The sequence below is a fragment of the Brienomyrus brachyistius genome, chromosome 1 (assembly GCF_023856365.1).
Source record: "Brienomyrus brachyistius isolate T26 chromosome 1, BBRACH_0.4, whole genome shotgun sequence".
Classification (NCBI taxonomy): Eukaryota; Metazoa; Chordata; class Actinopteri; order Osteoglossiformes; family Mormyridae; genus Brienomyrus; species Brienomyrus brachyistius.
In genome coordinates this window covers 21,256,978-21,279,718 of record NC_064533.1, presented here as the reverse complement: position 1 = coordinate 21,279,718, position 22,741 = coordinate 21,256,978, and the positions used below count along the sequence as shown (strand labels likewise).

Genomic DNA, 22,741 nt, shown 5'->3' with positions numbered 1-22,741 from the left:
TGGTTTCACTTGACTGAGCTGCTGATCTGTAACTTAATAACCAGGTGACTTGCTTCTCATCATAATCAAATGAGACTCAATGAGAATCTTTTCAAAGAAAATTCTGGACCAGAAGTCCCTGGACTGCGTCACTAACCAGTCAGTACCAATAGATTACTTCACGTAATCGTGGATATTGCGGAATCAAGGTAACTTCCCACTTCCCGGCCGTAAATCCGTGATGAAAACCAAAAACACAAATGTCATTAATAAGCTTTATTGTCATTTGTAGAATATGTCGAGGTATAGGAATGTCTATACAACATAAATTTACAGGAAAAAATACAACATTTTACAGGCACTTTTTATATATTATGTGTTGCAGAAGACCCAACCAACAACAGACACGTATCCGCAGGGAAAGGTTATCGCTTTAAACAAAACGGCTCATACGCCATTTCTATGGGCATAAGCTGCTTTACCAAGGTTCATAGAAAAGTATATCAAAAATATCACTGCGTCATTTTCCTAGCTTTTCGTTATTTTAATATGCAGAAGAATATATATAAAGGAGTATCGTATTTTTAACAGTGTTGCAAGAAACATAAAGGAGTTCTGCTTGCGAAGGTTGTTTCTCTTCAAATGATGTAAATGTATCGTAATTTAAGGATTAAAAATCTCAGTATTAATACGAAGCAGAAAACTAGAATTGGGAGTCATTTAAATGGCAAAACTTTCATTTGTCGTTTATTTACAGACTTCTTCGCCTTACAAAACAGCTAGTCATAAATTAATTTACATTTAATCAGGGTCAGTAACTCCTCAATGGAGGAAGCTGGCACTAAATACAAATCTGTGTAATAAAATATATCTGAGAATTGAATACGTTTTAAAACCCTTTTTTATTCGACATAAAGGGATGTTAAAAAGGATGCTATTTGGAACGCAGCAAACAGCCACTAATGTATCAAAGAGATAAAAATTATTATTTACCAAAAACATTCATATCTCATCGTCTAGGACATTTGATTTCTATTTGAGAACAATTTGACGATTGTGTGACCGGATGAAAAGAGGGTTCGTGTTAAAAATTTCACTCGTGAAAAATACAAGAAGGCATCAACCGTCAAATGGTCATTAAGAGTGACGAAGGTTTGAGAATTAGTCTTACAATTTGACACTTCAAAAATTCATAGAAATATCTAATCTGAGTAAGTAACTCGCCTCAATAACCAATTATTGTATTCAAACAAGGGAACGTGATTACGGAGACAAATATATGTACTTCTTCTATGCACATATTATATAGTAAAATAATGGTTAATTGGCATGTGTAATTTGACATAAAGAGACAGCAATCACGACAGTAATCATGTAGTTTTTACACCCTTAAAAAGAGAGTGAAGATGCGCCGTCAAAATTCCTACGGGAACGCGCGCGTCTTTGGAGGCACAAACCTGTCAGGGAGCGAGCTAAGGGGTGTAACAGGGTCCAGTTTTTTAAAAAGACAATATTAACAAATTTTATGTCAAAAAGAAACGTGACAGAAGGTGTGAGGCATGGTATACAGTGGTACAGATAAAAATAATAAATACATACTTTGTATTATATTCTCTGTCGTTTAAATATATCCCTTTATAGTGATGTCATAATACAACCAGGTTCCTCTCGTGGTCCCTCAAAAGCTGTCTTTTTTATTTGCGGGGGTGTCACCATTTCAGGTGGCTGACGAAGTCCAAAGTGCGGGGTGGGAGGGGGATCGTGACTGAACCTGGATCTACTTGCTCTTCTGGGAGCCGATCATCACCTTGGAGACGAAGTTGACGATGGCACTGGCTGGCTGTTCCGGGTCGTGCTCGGCAAAAACGTGGCACACGTTCTCGGTGCTGCTGCCCGTCTTCCGGGCCACAAAGCCGAAGATTCTGGAGGGAGACCAACATGTGCAAAAAAGATGCTCAGTGGAGATCAATGTCTCAGTATTTACACGTCATACACGGTACCAGTCAAAAGTCTGGACACATCTGCTTCTACTATGTTTGTCCTTATTTGAGCTATGAAATATTCACCTTATACTGAACAGCCTTGAGGCAATGAAGTACAGGCTCCATACCGTCTCCAGGTTACACACAAAACCCATTTCCTAAGTCTGCCTTTAAGTCGAATTTGTAGGTAAGTCGGAACAATAATACAATACACAATACTAATTATGCAGTAATAATAAAAATAGGTACATGCAATATTGTACTATGTCTTGAGCTGCTGAAGTGCAGATGACAAAGTAGTGCGTGCGTTTGCTATTGCAAACAACTGTATTTAACCCGAGTTTTTAATATAATAAGGCTTATGGCAGCCCGTTGTAAGTATGAGTAATCTGTAAGGTGACGTGCTTAACTCGGGGACTGCCTGTAATGCATAGCAAATATTGCAACGACCAAGAGAAGTAATCAACAATTTTTTCTCAGATTTTAGACTTTTCAAAATAGCCCCTTTTCCTATGATTAAAGCATTTCAGACTTTTGACTCTCTTTCAACCAGCTTTCAGACGTAGCCACCTGGGATGCTTCTTCAACAGTCCTCAAGGAGTTTCCATAAGTTGGGTGCACAAATTGGCTCCCGTGCTCTTACTCTGCAATCCAACACATCCCAAACCAGCTCTATGTATCTTAGGTTGTGGGATTGTGGGGGCCAGGTCATCTGTCTTTTCTTATTCATAAGAGATTACATTCAGCTTGTTTGAGATCAGGCTTTTTCATATCATCATACCATAAAGACATTATAGCATGGGGAGTTTCACTAAACCATTTTTACTGAATTATAGGAAACAAAGGTTAGCAAGCATTGCAATTTCAATGATTGTTCCTTTTCAAGAATACGTAAGATATGCTTAAAAAAATCACATAAAGTTTTACTGCCGCTGCTTTTGCATGAGCTTTGCATGCGTCCTCTGATCATTTTCACCCTTATAGTTTATATCAGTTCGCTGGGTTTGTGAGAACTTTTTGCTTTATAAATATCCCTATTATATTACAGTAATTAAAAAAATGTTTTTGTCATGCCATCCAGATCTTGATTCTTCTGACCAGGGGGGTGTTCCACGAAGCAGGATTAAGGGAAAGTCTGACTTATTTCAAGTCTGGCTCATTTAATTGGGAGTTCTGTTCCATCGACGCGTCTTAAATGAGCCCCCGCTGAGCTACCATGGTAACTTAGGCAAGAGAACAAGTCTGTGCAAAACTATATATATATATATTATATATATATATATATATATATATATATATATATATATATATATATATATATATAGTAAATAAGTAAATAAGTAATCCCCTGCGTGATATTTCCATAATATGGAGAACAGAGCTGAGATTGCAACATAATCAATATAATGAAGCCTATAAAAATCAAGTCTCAGCATTCCAATTAATTCCAAGATAATTAAAATAAAAGCGTATCCATATTACAAAGGACAAGCATGAAACGCAATGACTGAAATTGAAAAAAAAATCTGTTAAATTAATATAAACAGGAAGATATTTTTATACTGTATTTGTTTAGTCACAGTCTACTTCGAAAGTTTATTAGTAAAAAGCAAAGACAAGATACGGTTATTTGCGCAGAACATTTCACACAGATGCGATTGAAAGTAATCCATTCATTTGGGCTTCTTAAATATCGCGGGTGTGCGCACTAAGTGAGACTATGCAAGTCTGTCTTGTATGAGTCTTGATTAGTTAAAGCTGAACTGCGTTAATGGAACTACATGAGGCTAAGTTTAGAGACGGCGTTAGTTTGAGTCAGACTTTCTTTTGGGAAAGTCTGGCTTTCTTTAGCTACTTTCATGGAATACTCCTCAGATTGCAATTAAAGCTTGGAATTTTTCATTTGACCACATATCCACTATTTGTATTATTTTTCACTTTGTCTGTCGTTGTCTTCTGAGTTCATAACTTTTTTCAAGACGGCGGCCGCATTGTGTTTCAGAGGCAGGCTATTTGCGTAACCAATTGACAATGAACATGTTTGCCAGTCCCACCCCAACGTAGCGAAGTACCAAAAAAGTACCCCAGCTGGTTTTGGTACTTTGGTACTGATACTTGACCAGAAGTCAATGGAAAGGGGAAAGTACCCAAAGTACCATACCAAAAATACGGTGTCTGATTCAGTGGAAAAGCGCTCTTTAGCAGCCCTTGTAGAAAATCTACTCCTCCCACCCCATTGGGACTATTCTGCCTTCTCTGTGGCTATCCAACTGCAAAGGATTCCCCATGGTCACATCCCCAGAAGGGTCATTCAGGACATTGGAGGTGTGATAGAAGTGCAGTCTAGGATGTGAAGGGTGGGCAACCTAGTCCAAATCCTGGAGGGAAAGGAACTTACTTTGCAGAGGTTATGCCATCTCTGGTCCACCTTGGGGAAAACAAAGACGGAAATATCAAATTATAACTCAATTTCACCTGCTATCTGTGGATTATACAGCTGGTTATTCTGCTTAAATAATCCTGGTTGTGTTCCCTGCTAAAGGCACAACAGCACGACCACATCTGGGAGTCGAACCTGCAACCTTTTACAGTCCACATTCAATTGCCATCCTTTCTTGAAACCCAACCCAAGAGCTACTGCCTTTCGTTTTACTTACCTCCTGTTCTGAGGGTCTAAAGAACAGAATATGACCGTGCTGACTGCGTAATGCCTCCTGAAGAAGAGCCTGGAAGAGGGTGTGTAGGGGGGCAGGGGGGGGTGACAGGATGGAGGAGCTGGTCAGTACGAGGATTCAGACATGTGCAAACGCCATACTGACTAGCTAATGAGTTCAGCCTCATCAGCTAGGGTTAACGACCTCTCGGCTGGAGTTAGAGCAGAAATGTAGGAGGATGTGGCTATGCGGCAGAATTGGAGATGTGGTCAAAGTGAACATGTACACTCACTTCCTCTGATTGTCTGTTAGGGTGATGCCTTGGGCGGACACCTTGAAGTGGACCACAGTGGAGGTGGGTGGTGGCTCCATGCTCAGGGTCTTGCTAGTGGCCTTCTGGACCGCCTGGTAGCCAGTCAGGGATTCCATCTCCACCGAGCCCAGGAACCACACATTGCAGGCTGGGAGGCAGAGGGAAAAGATCGGATGTGTCTCGGAGGGGTGATCCCAAGTTCGGGGGCTCACACGTGGTCGCCAGGAGGCCTCGCCATACCCGCTCCCTGCTTCAGCAGCTCCACAGCCGAGTTTGTGGCCGTCTGTGCAGACGAGTCGCCGATGTCCTCAAGGGGGTCTGAAAAAGAGGGTGGGAGACGGCGCGTGGGGTGGAGGTCGAGGGGGGAGGTTAGAGTGGAGCACGGTGTTCATGAGCCAACATGAAGAAACAGGGTCTCTGATGGCGGCCATTTAGCAGCTGGTATATTTGTACCCGCCGGCTGAAAAAACCAACATCGATTTAAAAATAAACTGGGCCCTTATTCTTAACAAAAACAAGCCCCGGCACCATGGGATGGAAGGAAAACAAATGGGAGTAAATGACGTCTCTATGCAGGCGGGCCCTGGGGCAACCACCTGTAAATAAGGCCCCCTAAATCTGGTCAGAGGGGTCATTCTGAGCGCGGCGCACAGACGCCCCTGTCAGCCCTGTCCCCGGCCAGGCCCGTGGAGCAGCTGCTGTTTTATAGCCTCGCTTCTAACAGGGCCCTGTCTCTTCGGCCACCGGCCGCACAACGTGCGGATTGACGGCCCAGGCCTAGTGATTCACCGAAGCGGAGGGGGGAAGTGCAGGCGGGCGGATAAATCAAGCCACTTATCGGCTGCCGTCCTGCCGTAACGGAGTCGTGGCCTCTTTGTGGGGAGTTGGCAACTAGGGGGTAGACCTCCCTGCTCCCCCGTCGACTCTATGGCACCCCCTAGTGGGCATGTGAATGCCATTCTCGTTTTCGCAGTCAGGCTCAGTCTTAATGGCCCGTGATTACACACTCATCCGCACAAAAACACACACACACAGAGCACCTTGTTCAAACGGCAACAGCCAGGCACACAGGCCGACTGCTCCCTCAGGCACCTACACAAACGCCCCACTCACTTGCTGTCTCCCTTTACACAGACACACACACACAGTGTCAGTCACCAAGTATCACTTCCATCTCTCCCTTATATCTCTCTCTCTCTCTCACGCACACAGACAGCTCAGTTAGAGCATTTACTCTCTGCTGGACATTCAGAGGTGTTAATTCCAAACCAGTATTTAACCCTGACTCCCTGCCATATGCTCGCACACATACACGCAGGGGGCACCTCACCTTTGCTGGGTATGATGAGCCTGCAGGGCAGAGCCAGCGGAGTTATTGAGTGCTGGCACACCAGAGCCGTGAGGCTGCCTGGAACAGGAGTGAAAGCACCGGGTCACACGCCACTGCGGGACAGCCACTATCATACAGTGAATGTCAACGGATATGACAGGAGTTCTGGATCGCGGTGCGGCCCGTTTTAAAATTGATTTCCATTAACTCTTTACGTTTAAGGCACATTACTCGGTGCCACTTTACAATAAGGCTACCCATATAAAGAGTTTATGAATGGTTTATGATCTGGTTATTTCTTAGGTTGTAACACTTTGTAAATTATTAATAGACAATTTTAAACAAGTTATAACACAGTTTTCTTTTTATTAATGAGTTACTACCATTTACAAGTGGCAAAAGGGAGCCTTATTGGAAAGTGGAACCCATTACTTTTATCTGATGTCTAATAAAAAAAATCAACAAAAAACACATTCAGACACTCCCCATGTTATGATGGTTCGTGTTATGATATTTTGACTCTACGGTGGGTAAATGTTTTTCATGGTAAGTACATTATTCCATGAATTACAAGACATATGCAACACTTAATTATAAAATAGGCTTTGTGTCAAGGATTTTGTTCCCCCCACTGTAGGCTAATGTAAGTGTTCTTAGCATGTCTTTAAAGTAGGCTAGGCTAGGCTATGATATTTATTAGTACAATTAGGTGTACTGTATTAAAATGCATTTTTGCCGTATAATATTTTTGCCTTACGACAGGTTTATCGGACCAAAACTCCATGGTAACCTGGGGAGAAGCTGTTTAGCCAATTACATCACTGAAGAAAGACATGAAGATATCTGCAGATGGATTGAGGGTGCCTTCCTCTACATACAGACCCTAGAGCAGGAGTGGTTTGGTTGTTTTGGGGGCCACACTCAGTTTCTGTTGGGCTCTCACTCAGCCTAGTGTAATGACTGTTTGTGGCCAACAGGAGGCTCCACTGCTGCACGAGGATGCGTCTGTGTCTGTGAGGTCAGTGTGTGTACACCTAGTCTGATTCACCAGATAGAAAACATTTTCTGGCAGAAACTGAATCTCTTTCAGCTTGAATTGACAGTTGTGCTCTGTATTCCTCCCGCCTGGGCACAAGAGTATGAGATCGAATGGCCATTTTGGCACCTAACACACACATACAGTATTATCTCTTCTGCAAGTATATCGTAGGTCTTCAGATGCACTTTTTCATATTTTGATTGTTTTAGGTCATTAGCAGTTTGTTTTAACAATAACTAGCTATAGTTTATGAACTTACTACTATTCACTACAGTTAATGTAATAGTAATACAAATATTATTGTTGTTATTATTATTATTATTATTATTATTAATAATAAATTGTTATCAAATTGTCTGTAGCGCCGTGACTGACTGACTGCTGCAGGCTCTGACACCCCAGTACATCCTATTCAGATACTTAAAGATGATAGGTATCTCCCGCGTTACGGAAGTACAGTTGTTCCTACGAAACTTTTCATAAGCCGAAACTGCTTGAAACGGAAGACGCAATTACAATACAGTAAAAGCAGGAATAATGTGATAAATACACAGCCGATATAAAATTCCAATAATGTATCAGTGCAGTTTGACTTACCGCAATCAGTAGTCATGTGTCTCTTAATGATACGCTGAGAAATGCATCATTTGGGCGATTTCGCCGAGAACATTATAGCGTGTAACCCACGACACACCTAGGCTATACGATTTAGTCAAAATAACAATAAACGAGTACAGTACGGTAAATACATAAATCAGTAGCGTAGTTGTTTATTATTATTATCATCAATTAATACGTACTTTACATAACTGTATGTGCTATACTTCTATACGAGTGCCAGCGCAGTGGTTTTGTTGACTCCAGTATGACCACAGTGATGAGTTGCGCCAAGGCAGAGCTAGAGTGGTACGAATTTTTCAGCTCCATTAAATCTTATGGAACTACCGACGTATATGCGGTCATGTCGTTGATCGAAACGTTGATATATATATGGCGCAAGACTGTATATTTATATATATATATATATATATATATATATATATATATATATATATATAGTATATATATATATATATATAAATTGGTTCGCTGATAAACGCTAACAGGTTACATTGGGGAAACAGGTATTAAGGTAGGTCGAAGTGGCGTAAAGCAAACGTTCGTAAAGCAGAAGATACACGTATTTGCCAAGTATAACACGTGACAATTATGAATGAATTACCAGATTCCACCACAAGGTGGAGATATCACACACTTTTTGGCTTCCACGTATTACAGAAATATCTATATCCAATTGTGCTCTTTGAGAGGAATGGAGATGAAAGTTGATTTCAAAGTGCTTTTTGTATGAGTTTTTGGGAATGTGTTAGGGAACTAATACCTTATAACTGAAACACCTGGGGAGTTAAATTAATGTATGTTTGGTCAGTATGCAAAGAATGAAAACTAACACATCTTGCAGCTGTAACGAGTGAATTGGTCAGTCCTGCCGTACAGATAGAGGCCATACAGAGGCATTATGGTGAGTCCTTACCAAAGTAGGGTTCATTGGGACAACCCTTTAAGCGGACCCCCTTCTGCGTACATTCGATCAGGAAGTGCCTGACCAACTCATTGGAGAGGTCTCCTACTGCAGAAGAGACAAAGATAGTGTGAGGAAAAGTAACGGTGCAGGTGTGATTACCAGCAGTAGCATTGCTGCCTTCTTGGATAATTGTGCAAATAAAAGATGGCCGCTAATCTCAGTGGAATTCCAAAAAGGGCAGATTAGGCTGTTTATACGACAGCTTTCCTCCTCCAGCATTAAACTCCCAGGACAGAGGAGCAACCTGTGGAATGGTGAACTCAGGCGGACAGGCACAGTGAATCAAACCCTACATGCAAAGAGGGCAAATTCAGAGATGAGTCAAACCCCAGATAAAAGATTATTCAGCATAATGCATCTACTCTCAACAGTCACTCCAGCTTCTCCGTAGATCTGACTGGCCAAACCAGACAGGCAGATGTACCCATCGACACACGCACAGTCCAAATTCCAAAGCTGTTTGCTTTCTCTGTTCTTGTTTACAGAGAGCTCCCTCCACTTCCTCTTCACTAAGAGGTCAAGGGATGTTATTTACATTGGTGGAATTCCTGAACAGAGCAGTTAGTGATCATTCTAATAGAGAACCAATCATACACGTTCTATCTTATGTGATCCTGATGTATATTCCAAGAGAACCAATCATGTGTGTTCTCCGTTATGTAATTTTTATGTACTCTCTAAAACAGAACTGATCCATGTTGTGTGATCCATATAATAACAATAATAATAATAAATTTGACTTATATGGTGCTTTTACAAGATCTCAAAGATGCTAACATAGAATAAAGAAAAATAAAACAAAAATTTCGAAACTTTATGGATTAGGAAGGTTAAATGTTTGCTGAAACATAAAGGTTTTTAGCTTGGTTTTGAGACAGAGACCGATAGACGCACTGGGGAGAGAGTCCCAAAGGTGGGAAGCTAAACGAGAAAATGCGCATTCACCATAGCAATGGAGTTTGGGTGGGGGGATGAGGAGAGAGCCAAGAGGAGGATTTAAGAATGTGGGGAGACTGGTAAGGGAGAAATGGTTCAGAAAGGTATGTTGGGGCTTGGTTATTAAGACTTATGAATGCCAGGAAATTAATTTTAAAGTGAGCATGTTGTTTAACAGGGAGCCAGTGCAGGCTCTGAAGTATGGGAGTGATGTGCTGGTAGGAGGGAGTGTGGGTGAGGGCGTGGGCAGCAGAGTTCTGGAATATGTTAAGATTCTGGAGTGATTTAGCAGTAATACCAGTGAGTACTGAGCTGCAGCAGTCAAGACAACTAGAGACAAAGGTGTGAATGAGGGACTTAGCAGCAGAGTTAGAAAGGCAGGGCAATGGTGCAATATAAAGCAGCAATTGATCTGGCCTAATGGGTGAATAATGAAGAGCAGTGGTCCCAGGACAGCGCCCTGGTGGACGCCACGTGTGATAACTGATGCATCTCATTTATGACCTGATAGAATCAATAAATGTTTTCTGTCAGTGACATAGAAGTCAACCAGTCGAATACTGCCCCACACACTACTAGGTTGCGCACTCTCTGAATCAAAATTGGGTGAGAGACTGTGTCGAAGGCCGCACTTAAATCAAGCAGAAGTAGAGGGCTTATGGCACCAGTGTCGGTTGCAACAAGTCGATCATTTAAAACTTGAACTAAACGTTCTAGACGTTTCTGTAATTGCTATTTATGAGATTGGAGTAGTAGACAGATTCGGCAGTGTGTAAGGCATCCTTATAGCAAGCCATGTCTTCTTTGTAGGCCTCAACGCGCACAATAAGGTGGGTTGCTCAAGTCAATGGCCTTTCTGTTTCATGGAACAAAGCTTAGGAGTACACCATGGGGCAGGGGTAGCAAAAGACATGTTTGGTTTTCAAGGCTGCAACAGAATCTAATGAGTCAAATAGCACTGTGTTGAGAATGGAGGCAAGTTCGTCAGGGGAGGAAGGGGTATATTTCACAGGCAAAGCTGCAGAAATAACTTGGGTCAAGATTGAGGAGCAAACAGAGTGTACGTTATGGGATGAGATACACCATTTATCAGACTCACAAGCAAAGAAGACCAGATGATCATGTGATCAGAGAGTGGGAAACAGGAGTGACTGTGCAATGTACAATGCATATTGTACAGTGTTGCTAAGGGCAAAAGGTATGCATACTGCCCCCTGGAGGCATGACTAGCACAAACAAGTGAGAGTAAAAGGAAAGAGGACCTTGTTCTCCCCACATAGATGCATTCTTCTCTCTCACTGTTCCTACAAAGCTAGTTCAAAACTGGCTTTAAGCCCCAGGTTTTGATAAGAGGCGTTTCCCCTGACGGATAACAATGCTTCCCAGGGTCTCCTAGATGCAAAGCGTGTCCCTCCCTTCCTTCCTTTTAGGGAAAAAGGAGTCTGAGAGTGTCTGCTCAGAATGGAGAAGACACTAAAGCCCCTGCAGTATTATCACTGACCATGGGGTGATTAACATGGCTAAACACTGAGATTATCATTGCAAACCAAATGACCAAAGCATCACTGGGACGGTCAGTGGTGAATGCTGATTGGTTCAGGGATGATCACCACACTCCAGGACTCACCAGAAATCCAGCAGATGAACGCAAAAATGTACTCATATAATAACAGTCAGCTAGCGCTGTAAGGGGGGGGAGAGATTTAGAACGATTCCATGGGCCCCGGAGTGACAAAAAATTTGGAAAATAACCTGATTGATGTGGACTGGGGGGCCCAATATGATACGCTTTCATGGGGCCCAAAATCTTTAGCAATGCCTCTGACGGTTAGTATAAATAACCTTCATAAAACTATATAGCCTGCCAGTAGTCCCTTAGAGGACCAAGTACAACACAGACATAGGCAGGGAGAGACTGTGTCACTATACACACACACAGGCACACACACACTGCACAGCACTGCAATACGGAGGTAACTTCCAATCGCAGGAATCACAAGGGAGACATCTGTGTATATGGTGAGGGGGGGGGGGGAGGGTGAGCCTTAAAGCCACCCTAACCACCCCCCCCAACAAAAAAAAAAAAAGAAAAATCGCTGGGAAAAAATATTTCTGAAGAGCTACATAGGTGTCACAACATACAACAAAGCAATATCTCATAAGCTCAAAACCTCAAAAGCATTTACAGATGCATTGCTGGTACCTCCATCCCCCCAGATGACGACATGAGGACATCTACCTTTCTTGCTCTGCTGGAGGACAGAGGGAGGGGGAGTGGCCACCTTCATGGCCAGCCCGTACGCCCCCCGGAAGGAGTGGCTGTCACGGACAATGAAGGATCCGGGATCCTTGTCTTTCAGGGCTGCGATGGCTGTGTGATTTGGGAAGACAGAAAGTTAAAAACCGCAAGAAATATAAATAAAAATATTACACTCAAAACAGTAAAACAACCCCCTGTACCAATTCATGCTAGTGTGACCTGAGCCAAACGAGAATGATTAGATCCCCAAGCCTTACAATCTTTGCAAACAAACAGCGCATGACATTGGAGTAAATTGCACAGCTATGGATAATGCAGAGGTCTCAATGGAACAGTACATTGTTCTGGTGGTGCTACATCCCATGAAAGCAAATGTATACCTTGGTCCCGTGAGATGTCTGGCTTGTACCAGAACTTTGAAGTGTCCTGCACAAACTTCACTGTCATCGGCTTACTGACCGGCAAGTCTGCAAAACAAACATTTTGAGCTATGAGGGAAGTTCTATCACTGTGTAAGCTTTTTGGGAGTCTCAGAGCCTTTATGAGTATCTAAGTTTTGTAGGAGATGTAGGGACTCCTGGAGTCACAGAGTCTGTGGGAGCAGCTAAGCTTTGCAGGAGCGACGGAACCTGCAGCTGTAGCTAAATTTAGCAGGAGTTACAAAGCCAGTGAAAGTCACAGAACCTTAAAGGCAAACCTTTACCTGGGAGCGGTGAGGAGGTGACCACGACCCGGCTGGAGAAGTCAGGGAGCACGCTGGGGAAAGGGATGCTGATGGTGCTGCCACTGTGGGGACTGGAGAAGCCACTGAGAGCAGGGGAGCCGGAGCCCAGGGAGTGCTCCCCCTCTGAGATGCGGCGCTTCTCCGGCAGGGGGGGCTGCATCCCACCCAGGCTCTCCATGGCCTCCAGCAGGCTCCTCTCCAGGCTCCCATTCCCGAGCAGCGAGGGCAGGTCTGTGGCGTCTGCCTCGTCCAGGCCCCTTCCCTGACCGTGCGGGGTGCCCCGGGGAGAACTGTGGTAGTTGGGGGTGGGGGGCGACAGCTCGGATGCGCCGGGGTAGGGGGGTGTGAAGCGAGTGAGGGAGGACTGCTGAATCTGGGAAGATGGGCTGGAAACGAAACAGAGCTGGGGTGACTGGGTGACTGGGTGACTGGGTGACTGGTACCCATACGACCCAGCCTCGAATTCCCCTGCAGAACCACAGAGTGAGGAGTGGGACACACCTAGGGGAAGATGTTCAAACCAGTGGATCCCCGGCGCTAAGAATATTCTTAGTTATAGCAAACAATCGGGCTGTTTGTTCTCTGCATTATCCCTGACTCTGCTGGTTTTTGGAAATGCCTTCCATTCACACGTTCTGCCAGAGCTGAACTGGCCTTAAAAATCAGCCCTGGACAAGCCCACCACAGGACTGGATCCCCACGATACATTTTTACAGGAGGTTGAAAGTGCACCAATCCCCAAACCCCCAACTAGGGATGCAATATCATACCTCTCTGTCCGTGAAAGGAGGGGACTCCCCAAGGTGACAGAGCGCGCCGATCCGAATGCCCCTTGGCAGGTGGAGACCCCGGATGCATCTGTCCGGAACAGATCATCATCAGGAGACGTGGTGCCGTGGCTCATGGTCTCCACGTAGCCCCGGGATTCTGTCAGAAAGATGATTTCCAAGTCATGTTTTTACAGTTCTGTGACTGGGTTACACATTATGTATCACTATTGGCACCCCTAAGCCCACAGAACCACATGGAACACTCTCGTTCTAGGCTCCTGCTCTGTGGCTGGTCCAGACGGTCTTAGAACCAGGTCTCCCCACACCTTAGCTCATCCAGAAACACAGGCATTGCCCAAGTGAGGCAAACACCTCAGAACCAACACAGCCCAGGGATAAGTTTAATGCAGATAAGAGGGAACCATGTTTGAACTTCTGAGGATATATTATAATACTAGATGGGGGTTTTAAGTTAACGACTAGCAGTAATCAGATTGAATAAGGCAGAGTGGTATCATCATGCTTTATTTCACTTTGTATGGTTTTCAGTGTTATGTTTACACACAAGGAGAATAACAGCCATTTCAGTCAAGTGCAGTATTGGTAAATCTGAGAACCTTTAATTCATACAAAAGACTGAGGCCCGTATCCTGTATCACAGTGTTCCTCAGCCCGGTCCTCTGGGACCCCTAGTCGGTTCATATTCTTGCTCTCTCCCACCCCCCAGCACACCTGTACCAGGTGTTCAGTGTTCTTGATTGTTTGGTAGCTTCTTCAATGTTTGGGATGGGACTGTTGAGAAGCACTGTTGTATCAAACAGAAAACTTGTATCGTGATGTGACCTTTCTTTCTCACAGGTTGTGTAGGGGTAGCTCTCTGACTTTGGTGTTTCCTGCCACGATGGTGCATTGATTTGTCAGGGAGGGAAAAGAAGAGGTCGACATGCGCCGGGCGTGGAAGGGTTGGGTTGTGACCCCCAGCCATGCATCATGCGTCCCGGCCAGACATGTCCCACGCTGCATTCCAGAGGGCGTGCACATTGCAGAGGGGTCACTGCGAGTTCACGCCTCCCTGGTTCGAGGCTGCCCCCCCCTCTCCGTAAAGGGTACTAAGGCCAGAGGCCGTGCCTCGAAAGGCGAGACCTCACTGCAACCTCAAATGTACGAGCAGATTTTTGGGCGAGGCATCCGCAGCAGGCTAGTGAAGCCTGGGGCCGGCCTTCCTGGGATGCTTTCCAGCAAATTCCTCAGCTGCTGATTTCTGGAGTGGGATTTGGGGGGGGGGGGACTCAAAATTATAAGCAAGGCAGAGGAAAGCCTGTGCCAGCCAAGCAAACCCGTCAGCAAATCGGAAGAGATTCTCCTCTCTGTCAGCTCTGGGACTGGCCTAGTCTAACCTGAACCAACGTGATGATTGCATTTAATGCTCTACAAAACATTAGTAAAAACATTTATTTCCCCCCTGGGAGTTTAGCCTCAGGCTAGTGTTACAGTCAGTGAAGCTTCTCAGATGCAGCAGATCCAGTGCATTGATATGGGTCCCCATGGCGAGATTCTGAAGCTGGTCGAAACACTCAAGGACACATTTTTCCCCAGGAAGTGGTTGTCAGTATAAATGGGTCCCGACAGGGCGTTATCTCTGTAGGGCTCCTTTGGATAAACAGCGGCACATGAAAATAAGGTCCAGGCAGATGAAAAGGGATCTCGACTGGGAGATTGACAGCCTCTAGATTGTTATCCCCCCTCCCCCCCCAGGCATTAAAGCTCACCAGCAGATGTCCAAACCCTAAGCGTGACCTATCTGCCCCCAAGTCCCCCCCCATGCTCCCAAAGGGGGGTTGGGGGGGTAAATACCTCTCCTTCTGTTGGATTCCATCTCTCTCCTTCCCAGGGCCGGCAGACCCATGTGACTAGGGGTCCTGAATGAAACTGAGGGTGATTTTTTTCCCCCTGCCAAAAGCCTCAGTCGCTAATTAAAACTCTCTTCACATCCTTTCACGCCCCCCCCTCCCCCCCCCCCCGCTCACCCCTCCACCAAAGGGATTGACCATCATTAATCCTGAGAGACCGACGATTCCCACAGGCGTGTTCATACTGTATTTTCTCAGCATTTCGGGCCAGTGTGAGGTGCCCTGTAATCCACACTGTCCCGGCTCGCATCCTTAAAGGCCGCAATGTTGTACTGATGAGTATTGAGCTCAACCGGCTTGGATCTTATTAAACCTGAACAACATTAATGGGAGAACTCCGCCTTCCAAATTCAGAGTGGGCGGGATTACCATATACTGGGTGGGATTACCATATACTGGGTGGGATTATCATATACTGGGTGGGATTATTTTACAATGAGCGGGATTATCTCATGATGGGCAGGATTATTTTACACCGATAAGTTTAACCCTCTTCTCATTGGCCACTTTATGTGGGCCTGTTGGGCTAAACGTGATTGACAGCACATGATGGTTCCCTCCCATCGCCATTAAACACCAAACTGCAGAACAAAGTTAAATTTGAGTAAACGTAAAAACAAAAATAATATTAGCAATAATAATGCACATTTCTGGGATTGTCTGCTGCCTGCTGCTTGGAGCAAACAAATGAACAGAACACAGTGTTATTGCCATGGGTGTCTCCAGTATATGACGTCCCCCCCTCTCTATCTAATCTCTATAAACCCAGGAGGATCTATATACTTCAGTGCCTGACATGTCTGCCAGAAGCTCCCATGTATGTGAGGGGGTGGAGGCAGTATCACACCCAACACCTTCCACATCGAATCCCTGCTCCCCCACCATGCTCTCCATCCCAGCCAATCCCAAGCTGACATTGCATGTTAGGGAAAAGCCCGCGGCCCATAGCCCACTCACGAGTGGGAACCATGATCGGGGAGGGGGCTGGGCGTGGGGAGTCACTGATTATGTAATTAGCCCCCTCCTTTTATTTACTTTTTATCTCATCCGCGGCTCTTGGGACTCCGGTCACTCTGACTAATCCGCTAGCTGCCCCTAAGGAGGTTGGGGGTTTGCCTCGATCATGTTTCGTCCTGCTGGAATCCAGTACACGCAGCCCTCACCACGCCCCGAATGACACGCACACGCTAAGCAGGCACGATGGCGGTGAGAGCGCTCCGTGGTCAGGCTAAGCGGATTTTCACGGGGAGGGTCTTCGCGTTTGAGATGCTGCCTTTTTATCTAATGGGGCTCATGCACACATCTCTCACAAAGGCCTGCTTTTCTGGGGGGGGGTTAACAAACCTGCTATTCATTGCAAGAATGTGCTTCTCAGGGAGCTCTGAGGGTGAGCTGGAGCCTGGGGGTGGCGGCCGGGGGTGGGAGGGTGTTCAGCTGCCCCAGCGAATCAAAGTCACGCGCATTCGCCACGGCCAGAGAGGGAGGGCGGAGCCTCACTGAGATGCCAATGTCTGAGGTGACGTCAATGCTGGAGCCCAGTTGCTCGCTGGGGGGGATGCTCAGGATTGATTCTTCCTGGGGGTGGGAGAGGACATTTGGCCCTAGGGTGGTGGCACCAAGTTCGGTTCCTATCTCACGCCCACCAAGATGGGTCTCAGATGTAGAGGCACTGCTGGTCCACATGCCACAGACAAAGAAATGACCTTCCACTCAAAGTTACAGAACCTAGTGTGCTGATGTATGGCGGCACAAGATGGACCTCAGTAATGCGACCATTAAACGAGGGCCAGTGCGTGATCAAAAAATTGCTTCTCCAAATCCCAGGGTCAATAGAGTGATTTCATTGTTGGGCCCCTGAGTAAATCCTAACTCCCCATATTGTGCAAAGGACTGGCTGACCCAAACTTTCTGAAAAAAAGAAAAGACAAGACAAAAGCATCTACGTAAAATGTGCAAAATGTTAACCCTTTCAGAGCAGATCAGATCTCAAAAGACAGCAGTATTCACGGCTCATCGGTTCGGGGGAAACGAAACCATCCGATTGGTCGACACTGCTCAGGTATTTTAAAGGGTCACAGAGCCTGAGAGTTGCATCCCCCCAACTTGGCGTATGTTGTGACAGCCCTGCGGAACGCGGACCCCCACACAGTCAGAAGGTGGGGGGGCATGTCGACCTTGGAAAAACACGTGAGCAGAAGGAGGTCTTTGTGGCCCCAGCCGTGTGTCAGAATCCCCGCTCGGCGACTCATATGTTTCCACATTACGTTAAAAAAAAGAGAGCGAGATGCATGTCTGCCACCGATGGCGTAATGCATTTTGGGGGCCCCTCCCCCCGGGATTTTGCCAAAAAGAAAATGGCTTTTGGGAAAAGATATTAAACAGATGCGGAATGTGACGGCTGCACAGACGCCCGGCTCCCATTTCTCCCCCATCTGGTAGGGCAGGGACGCGAGCGAGGAACAGCCGTGTGAGTGGCAGAGGTGCATGCTGGGACAGCGGAGTCGCGTCCTTAGCCTCACCTCCCACCATGCTCTCTACACCCGCCCCAGCAACAGTCAGTGGAAAACGACTTCTTCTACAGGCTGCCCTCCTCAACCCAGAGCACAGCAACAGAAACAAGCTAGGCTACCGACAGTGCCGACATTCGAATGAAAACTGCAAGTCCATGTAACTCCGATAAGATGCCCAGAAACCTGCTGTCACTGTCCCACTGAGGCTCAGGGGTGTCCCAGAGGATCAGCGATGAACGGCCACAACAAAACCAACATAAGCTGTCACTTTGCCCATGTCACCATCAAGAGTTGTTTGCAGTATATATATCGTCTCTGCATTTTGTTTGTTTTGCACTTTTTGTGTTTATGTCTCTGCTCTACGTACCATAGCGCAGTATGCGCCTGAATTTCCCACTGGGATCAATAAAGTTAATCTTAGTCTTAGTCCTTAAAAGACTTCTGGTTTGAACAAGAACCAAAACACATCCGTTTGCACAGGGTGATCATCGCGTGTGCTAAACATGGCTGACAAAGGAGCTGAATCAGACACGGCAGCAATGACAAAACGCAAGCTTCCCGTGAATGCCATGGGGTGGAGAGAAGAGGTGCCAAAGTCTTCAGGCCAGGGTCGGGTTACAGACCTTGCTACGGAGGCCGGAGACAATGCAAGTGTTCAGGGCAAATTTAGCAACACACACACACTGTTCGGAAACACAAGGCTCAGGAACAAAGCAGAGGTTCTGCCCAGTCGTACGTACCCAGAGAAGCAGTCATGATGGAGACGGTGTCATGGGGGAGCGGGGGGTGTACACCGCAGGCCACTGTGAATCCCTCCAAACAGACAGCTCCCTTCTCTGTACTGAGCACAAACGGAGGAAGCACTCCTCACTGGCTCGCTATCTGTGCCTTCTCTCCCTTCTCGCTCTCAGCCTCTCTCTCCCTTCCTCGCTCTCTCCACGCCCCCCCCCCTGACCCCCCCACGTAATAAACTGCTCCAAGCCCTCGCCGAACAGCTAAAGTCGGCCGAGGCAGCTGAATGAAGTCATTTAATCTCTCGCTTGGTTTGGGCCCAGATGGTAAAGAATTTCCCGATTGTTTCGCCTCTTGTTGGGACACTCAGGCTGACTTTGAGCTTTGGGGACAAGGCGGGGGAGAGAGAGAGGGGGGGGGGGGAGAAGATCCCAGGCCACATTTACATCTGACTTCTCTCCTTCCTTTCAGTGACCACTCTGCATTGTTTCGGCAGTTGCCCCCCACAATCTGTTTCCTCCAATCAAAAGGTACTGTGAAAGGTCAAGGGTCACTTGTGCCCTTTTATGGGATTGACCCCAAAAGGGCTTATTTTCATTGATGCGTGACATTTTTGTGTCTTCGGCCGATTGTGAAGTGTCTTCCTGCACAAGTGGTGAGTGACTGTGAGGATGATGTAGGGGGACGATTAAGGAAAGTAAACAAGTAAAGTAACTAAACAGACTATGAAGACAATGAACAAATAAAGTATATCAAATAAAATACCTGAGAGCTGAGTGCAGGAATGTTCCGTTTTTTCCTGCTCTGCATGGTTCAATTTGACTGGTGCCTGGTTAAGGTTTTGTTTTGTTTTTAAAAATAGGAGAATTTAACAAGCTTCTGTCTAAAATGCTGGATTGTCATAAGGGCTTATAAGTCTCTACTTAAACATTCTCAATTTTCTAACAGAATATTCCTCTGAAATGATGTAAAAACACAAAAATACCTCAACAAAAAAGTATGCTTAATACCACATCTGATTTCTAATGTCCCGTGTGTTGAACTCGGCGACAGCATCGGGGGTGGTGTTCTGGAATGTGGCACTGCGCTATCTGGCGATCAGGCTTTTGGGCCAGACGGTCACTCCCTGACTGACGAGCAGGTGACTGGACGGCTTTTTTAATCCCGTGGGATCAATGCAGGACTTGGGGGACTTTAAACTTCCTGCCAGCCTTTGTTTCTTTGACAACTGGGGCCCACCACAACCGGAACACCAGCCAGAACCCAAGTTCCCCGAACACCCAAGGATGATGGCATTAATCCTACGTTCTCTCTCCGAGTCAGAACTTGAATAAAAACGTCACAAAAACTTCACTTCCCATCGCAAACATGCCTCCTTTCTTATTTTGATGTCAGATAGAATTTTGTTGTCTGAGTTTCCCCTGTAGCGTCATTTCAACATGGCAGCTCACACAGTCAACAGTGATTCTATTTTATCAATATTTAAAGTTTTTAATTTTGTTAAATGCATTAATAGTTATAAATGTAATTGCACGTGTTCGATTTAGAGAATACCATATCATGACCATAAACAGTATCCTAGCAGCAATATCAGATTTTTACCAGACTTGTTAGTGTCTTTTGTCTATAGTTTGTTTGCCTCTCGAAAAAAGAATATCGCTATGGATCTACTAAAATATTTCATAAAGCTTTTAATGTGGTTTGACTAGCCCGTGTTTCTTGTCTGTTTGTCTCTTGGGAAAAATAATCTCACTCTAAATCTGCTAAAATATAAAGCAACAACACACAGCAGCGTGTTCATGGAGGCAGCCATGTTTGTTCCGAGATGTGGAAGCTCGAACGGTGGATTGTCGGACGTGATGTCACACACCTCGGAATTTCCAACTTCTGAGAGATAATCGACCGCAGGATAATTGTTGCGTTAGATTTTTTTCTTGGCTGCTAGAGGTACACAGCAGAGAAGAGCTACTGCAGATCCCCAAACACAGCAGCTACCAATCTGCTAAAGAAAGTCTTTTAAATTTGAGCAATTTTTGTAGATACAAACAGGGTAGGAGTCAATTCAACACAAAAGTGTGCATTAGTGCAAACTCTGCGTTAATCAGGCCTTGTAGAGTCACTCAGAGAATGCAGCTAGTTTTCACAGTCGTAAGTACTCAAGCTAAGAGGGCCCAGAATACCATAAGTCCACGGACGTAGATCATTCCTGATGTCCGACTACCTGATGCAGTCAAGACAGATCTGGGGAAGTCATCCCATGCAACAGAAAAAAAGCTTATGGACTCTTATGGTTGCCCAGGAGAACAACAGGGGAAGCTAGCAGGTTGTGGGGGGGGGGTCTGCCGGACGTAATACGTCATGCAGGAAATTTGTTTATGGAGAAAAAAATTACAATTTCCTCTAGAAATATTTTTAGCATGTTGACAATTAAATTGTAGTAGCTGGAGTTAAAGGTCCTATCAATGGTTTGTAGACTGTTGCCTAGAAATTCATAGGACAGGATGACCCTGAAGCACCTCGCTGGTCAACAGTGAGACTTTTATCAGAACCATGTGACTGCCACGCACAATCAGCTGATTTGGGAAACAATGACCAATCACTGGGTGGGGGGGGGAGGGTTATGTAAGTCTGTGTGACGATCATGCGACCTGGTGAGATTTCTACGCTCGGAGTAAATCTGGGTGATAATCTTAGCTACTACACGTGTTTTTCCGGGTGGCTTCTTTTCAAGGGGGCGGTAAATGATTTAGCGAGGAGGTGGAGCTCGCCTGCATGTACGTGCAGGTGTCAAGGCCAAGGGGCCCATGGCTGCTGTCGGGCTCAGACGGCCCCGGCGTCGCCGGCAGGAACGCTGACCCTGTTCGAGCGAGAGCAGTACTGGGTAGATGCGAACCAGGTCAACATACAATTGCATCTCCGCGTCTTTGAGAAGCAACTGTTCCCTCCACCCCCCCCCCCCCCGCCCTTGCATTTATGCAACATCTCCCAGCAGCTTAAGTTTAAAGGGCCACATACACGTGTGACCGGAGCACACTTGCGCATTCCCACACACATACGGCCCAATATGGGCATGACCACCCAGTGAGGTCACCTGATCACACCCTGCTTAAAATCCGCAGGTCCTTTGCAGCAGTAGAACGAAAGCCAACCCTCAACCCCCCCCCCCTTAATGTTTAAGCACAAAGTGTAATGTGGAAACCAACTGATGGTGGGGGAGGAAAGCGTAAATTCTTATAAAGGCACCCCCCCAAGACAGCGCAGAGAAATGCAGCCCATTTTGGCTGCTCATCCAGGTACAAGAACTACAAATATTCGACTGAAAAAAACTAAAGCACATTTTTGAAAACGACCCTAACTGGAAAACTGAAAAACAAAAAAGGTTGGATGGACATCAAAAACCTGCCCAGTAGGGTCCCGCAGGCGGCCTGTTCCTGGGTCGGAACCAGAGAATGGGCTGAAAATCAAGAGTCTGGAAAAAAAGGTGGCTGGCACAGGTCCGCATGGCCATGCCCAACTCAGTCAGCCGCTAACGCCCCCCTCGGCCTGGAGGAGGCGGTCTTGCACACAAGACAGGTCTGTTTTCTCTTGTTTTCCGAGACCGCGTGCCAGGCCCTTCCAGCCCGGAACCAGACACCCAGCTCTGGAGCAAGTCGGCAGTTACAGCAAATGAGAAAGAATGTGTCTCCATAAAATGTCAGCGACAGAGGGTATGTTACTGTTGCTGCACTTCCATTCTAACGAGTGTTAATATCTGCAATATAGCTGTCAAAATCTACATATTTCAATACATATTTCAGCCTTCAACACCTTATTTAGAGGTTAAAAATATTTCCATATAAATATATGAAAAGAAAAGATAGCAAATGCAACTTTAGAACATGTACTGTATAAAGTATTCACACACCCACACACACGCACACACACATATCTTTGTGGGGACTCTCCATTCATGTCTATCGGCATAACCCTAATCCAAATTACCACGACCCTAAGCCTAAGCCAGCCCTAACCTTAACA

At 45.7% G+C, this 22,741-nt stretch overlaps 1 protein-coding gene across 2 annotated transcripts in view; it reads right to left on the bottom strand.

Annotated features, from left to right (window-relative positions):
- Positions 1–240: 240 nt before the first annotated feature.
- si:ch211-191a24.3 (tensin-3) overlaps positions 241–22,741 on the bottom strand; it is a 52,725-nt gene continuing 30,224 nt past the window's right edge. Inside the window, exons 18-28 of one of the 2 annotated variants that reach the window (XM_049008475.1) lie at positions 13,573–13,729; positions 12,782–13,188; positions 12,459–12,545; positions 12,058–12,189; positions 8,832–8,924; positions 6,259–6,336; positions 5,169–5,246; positions 4,908–5,076; positions 4,619–4,687; positions 4,360–4,389; positions 241–1,901 (exon numbers count right to left, since the gene is read on the bottom strand). In XM_049008475.1, the coding sequence (XP_048864432.1) occupies positions 1,757–1,901; positions 4,360–4,389; positions 4,619–4,687; positions 4,908–5,076; positions 5,169–5,246; positions 6,259–6,336; positions 8,832–8,924; positions 12,058–12,189; positions 12,459–12,545; positions 12,782–13,188; positions 13,573–13,729 (1,445 nt within the window). In that variant the 3' untranslated portion in view covers positions 241–1,756. Of the gene's footprint in view, positions 1,902–4,359; positions 4,390–4,618; positions 4,688–4,907; positions 5,077–5,168; positions 5,247–6,258; positions 6,337–8,831; positions 8,928–12,057; positions 12,190–12,458; positions 12,546–12,781; positions 13,189–13,572; positions 13,730–22,741 lie in introns of both variants that reach the window. The other variant, XM_049008465.1, reaches the window with a different exon arrangement.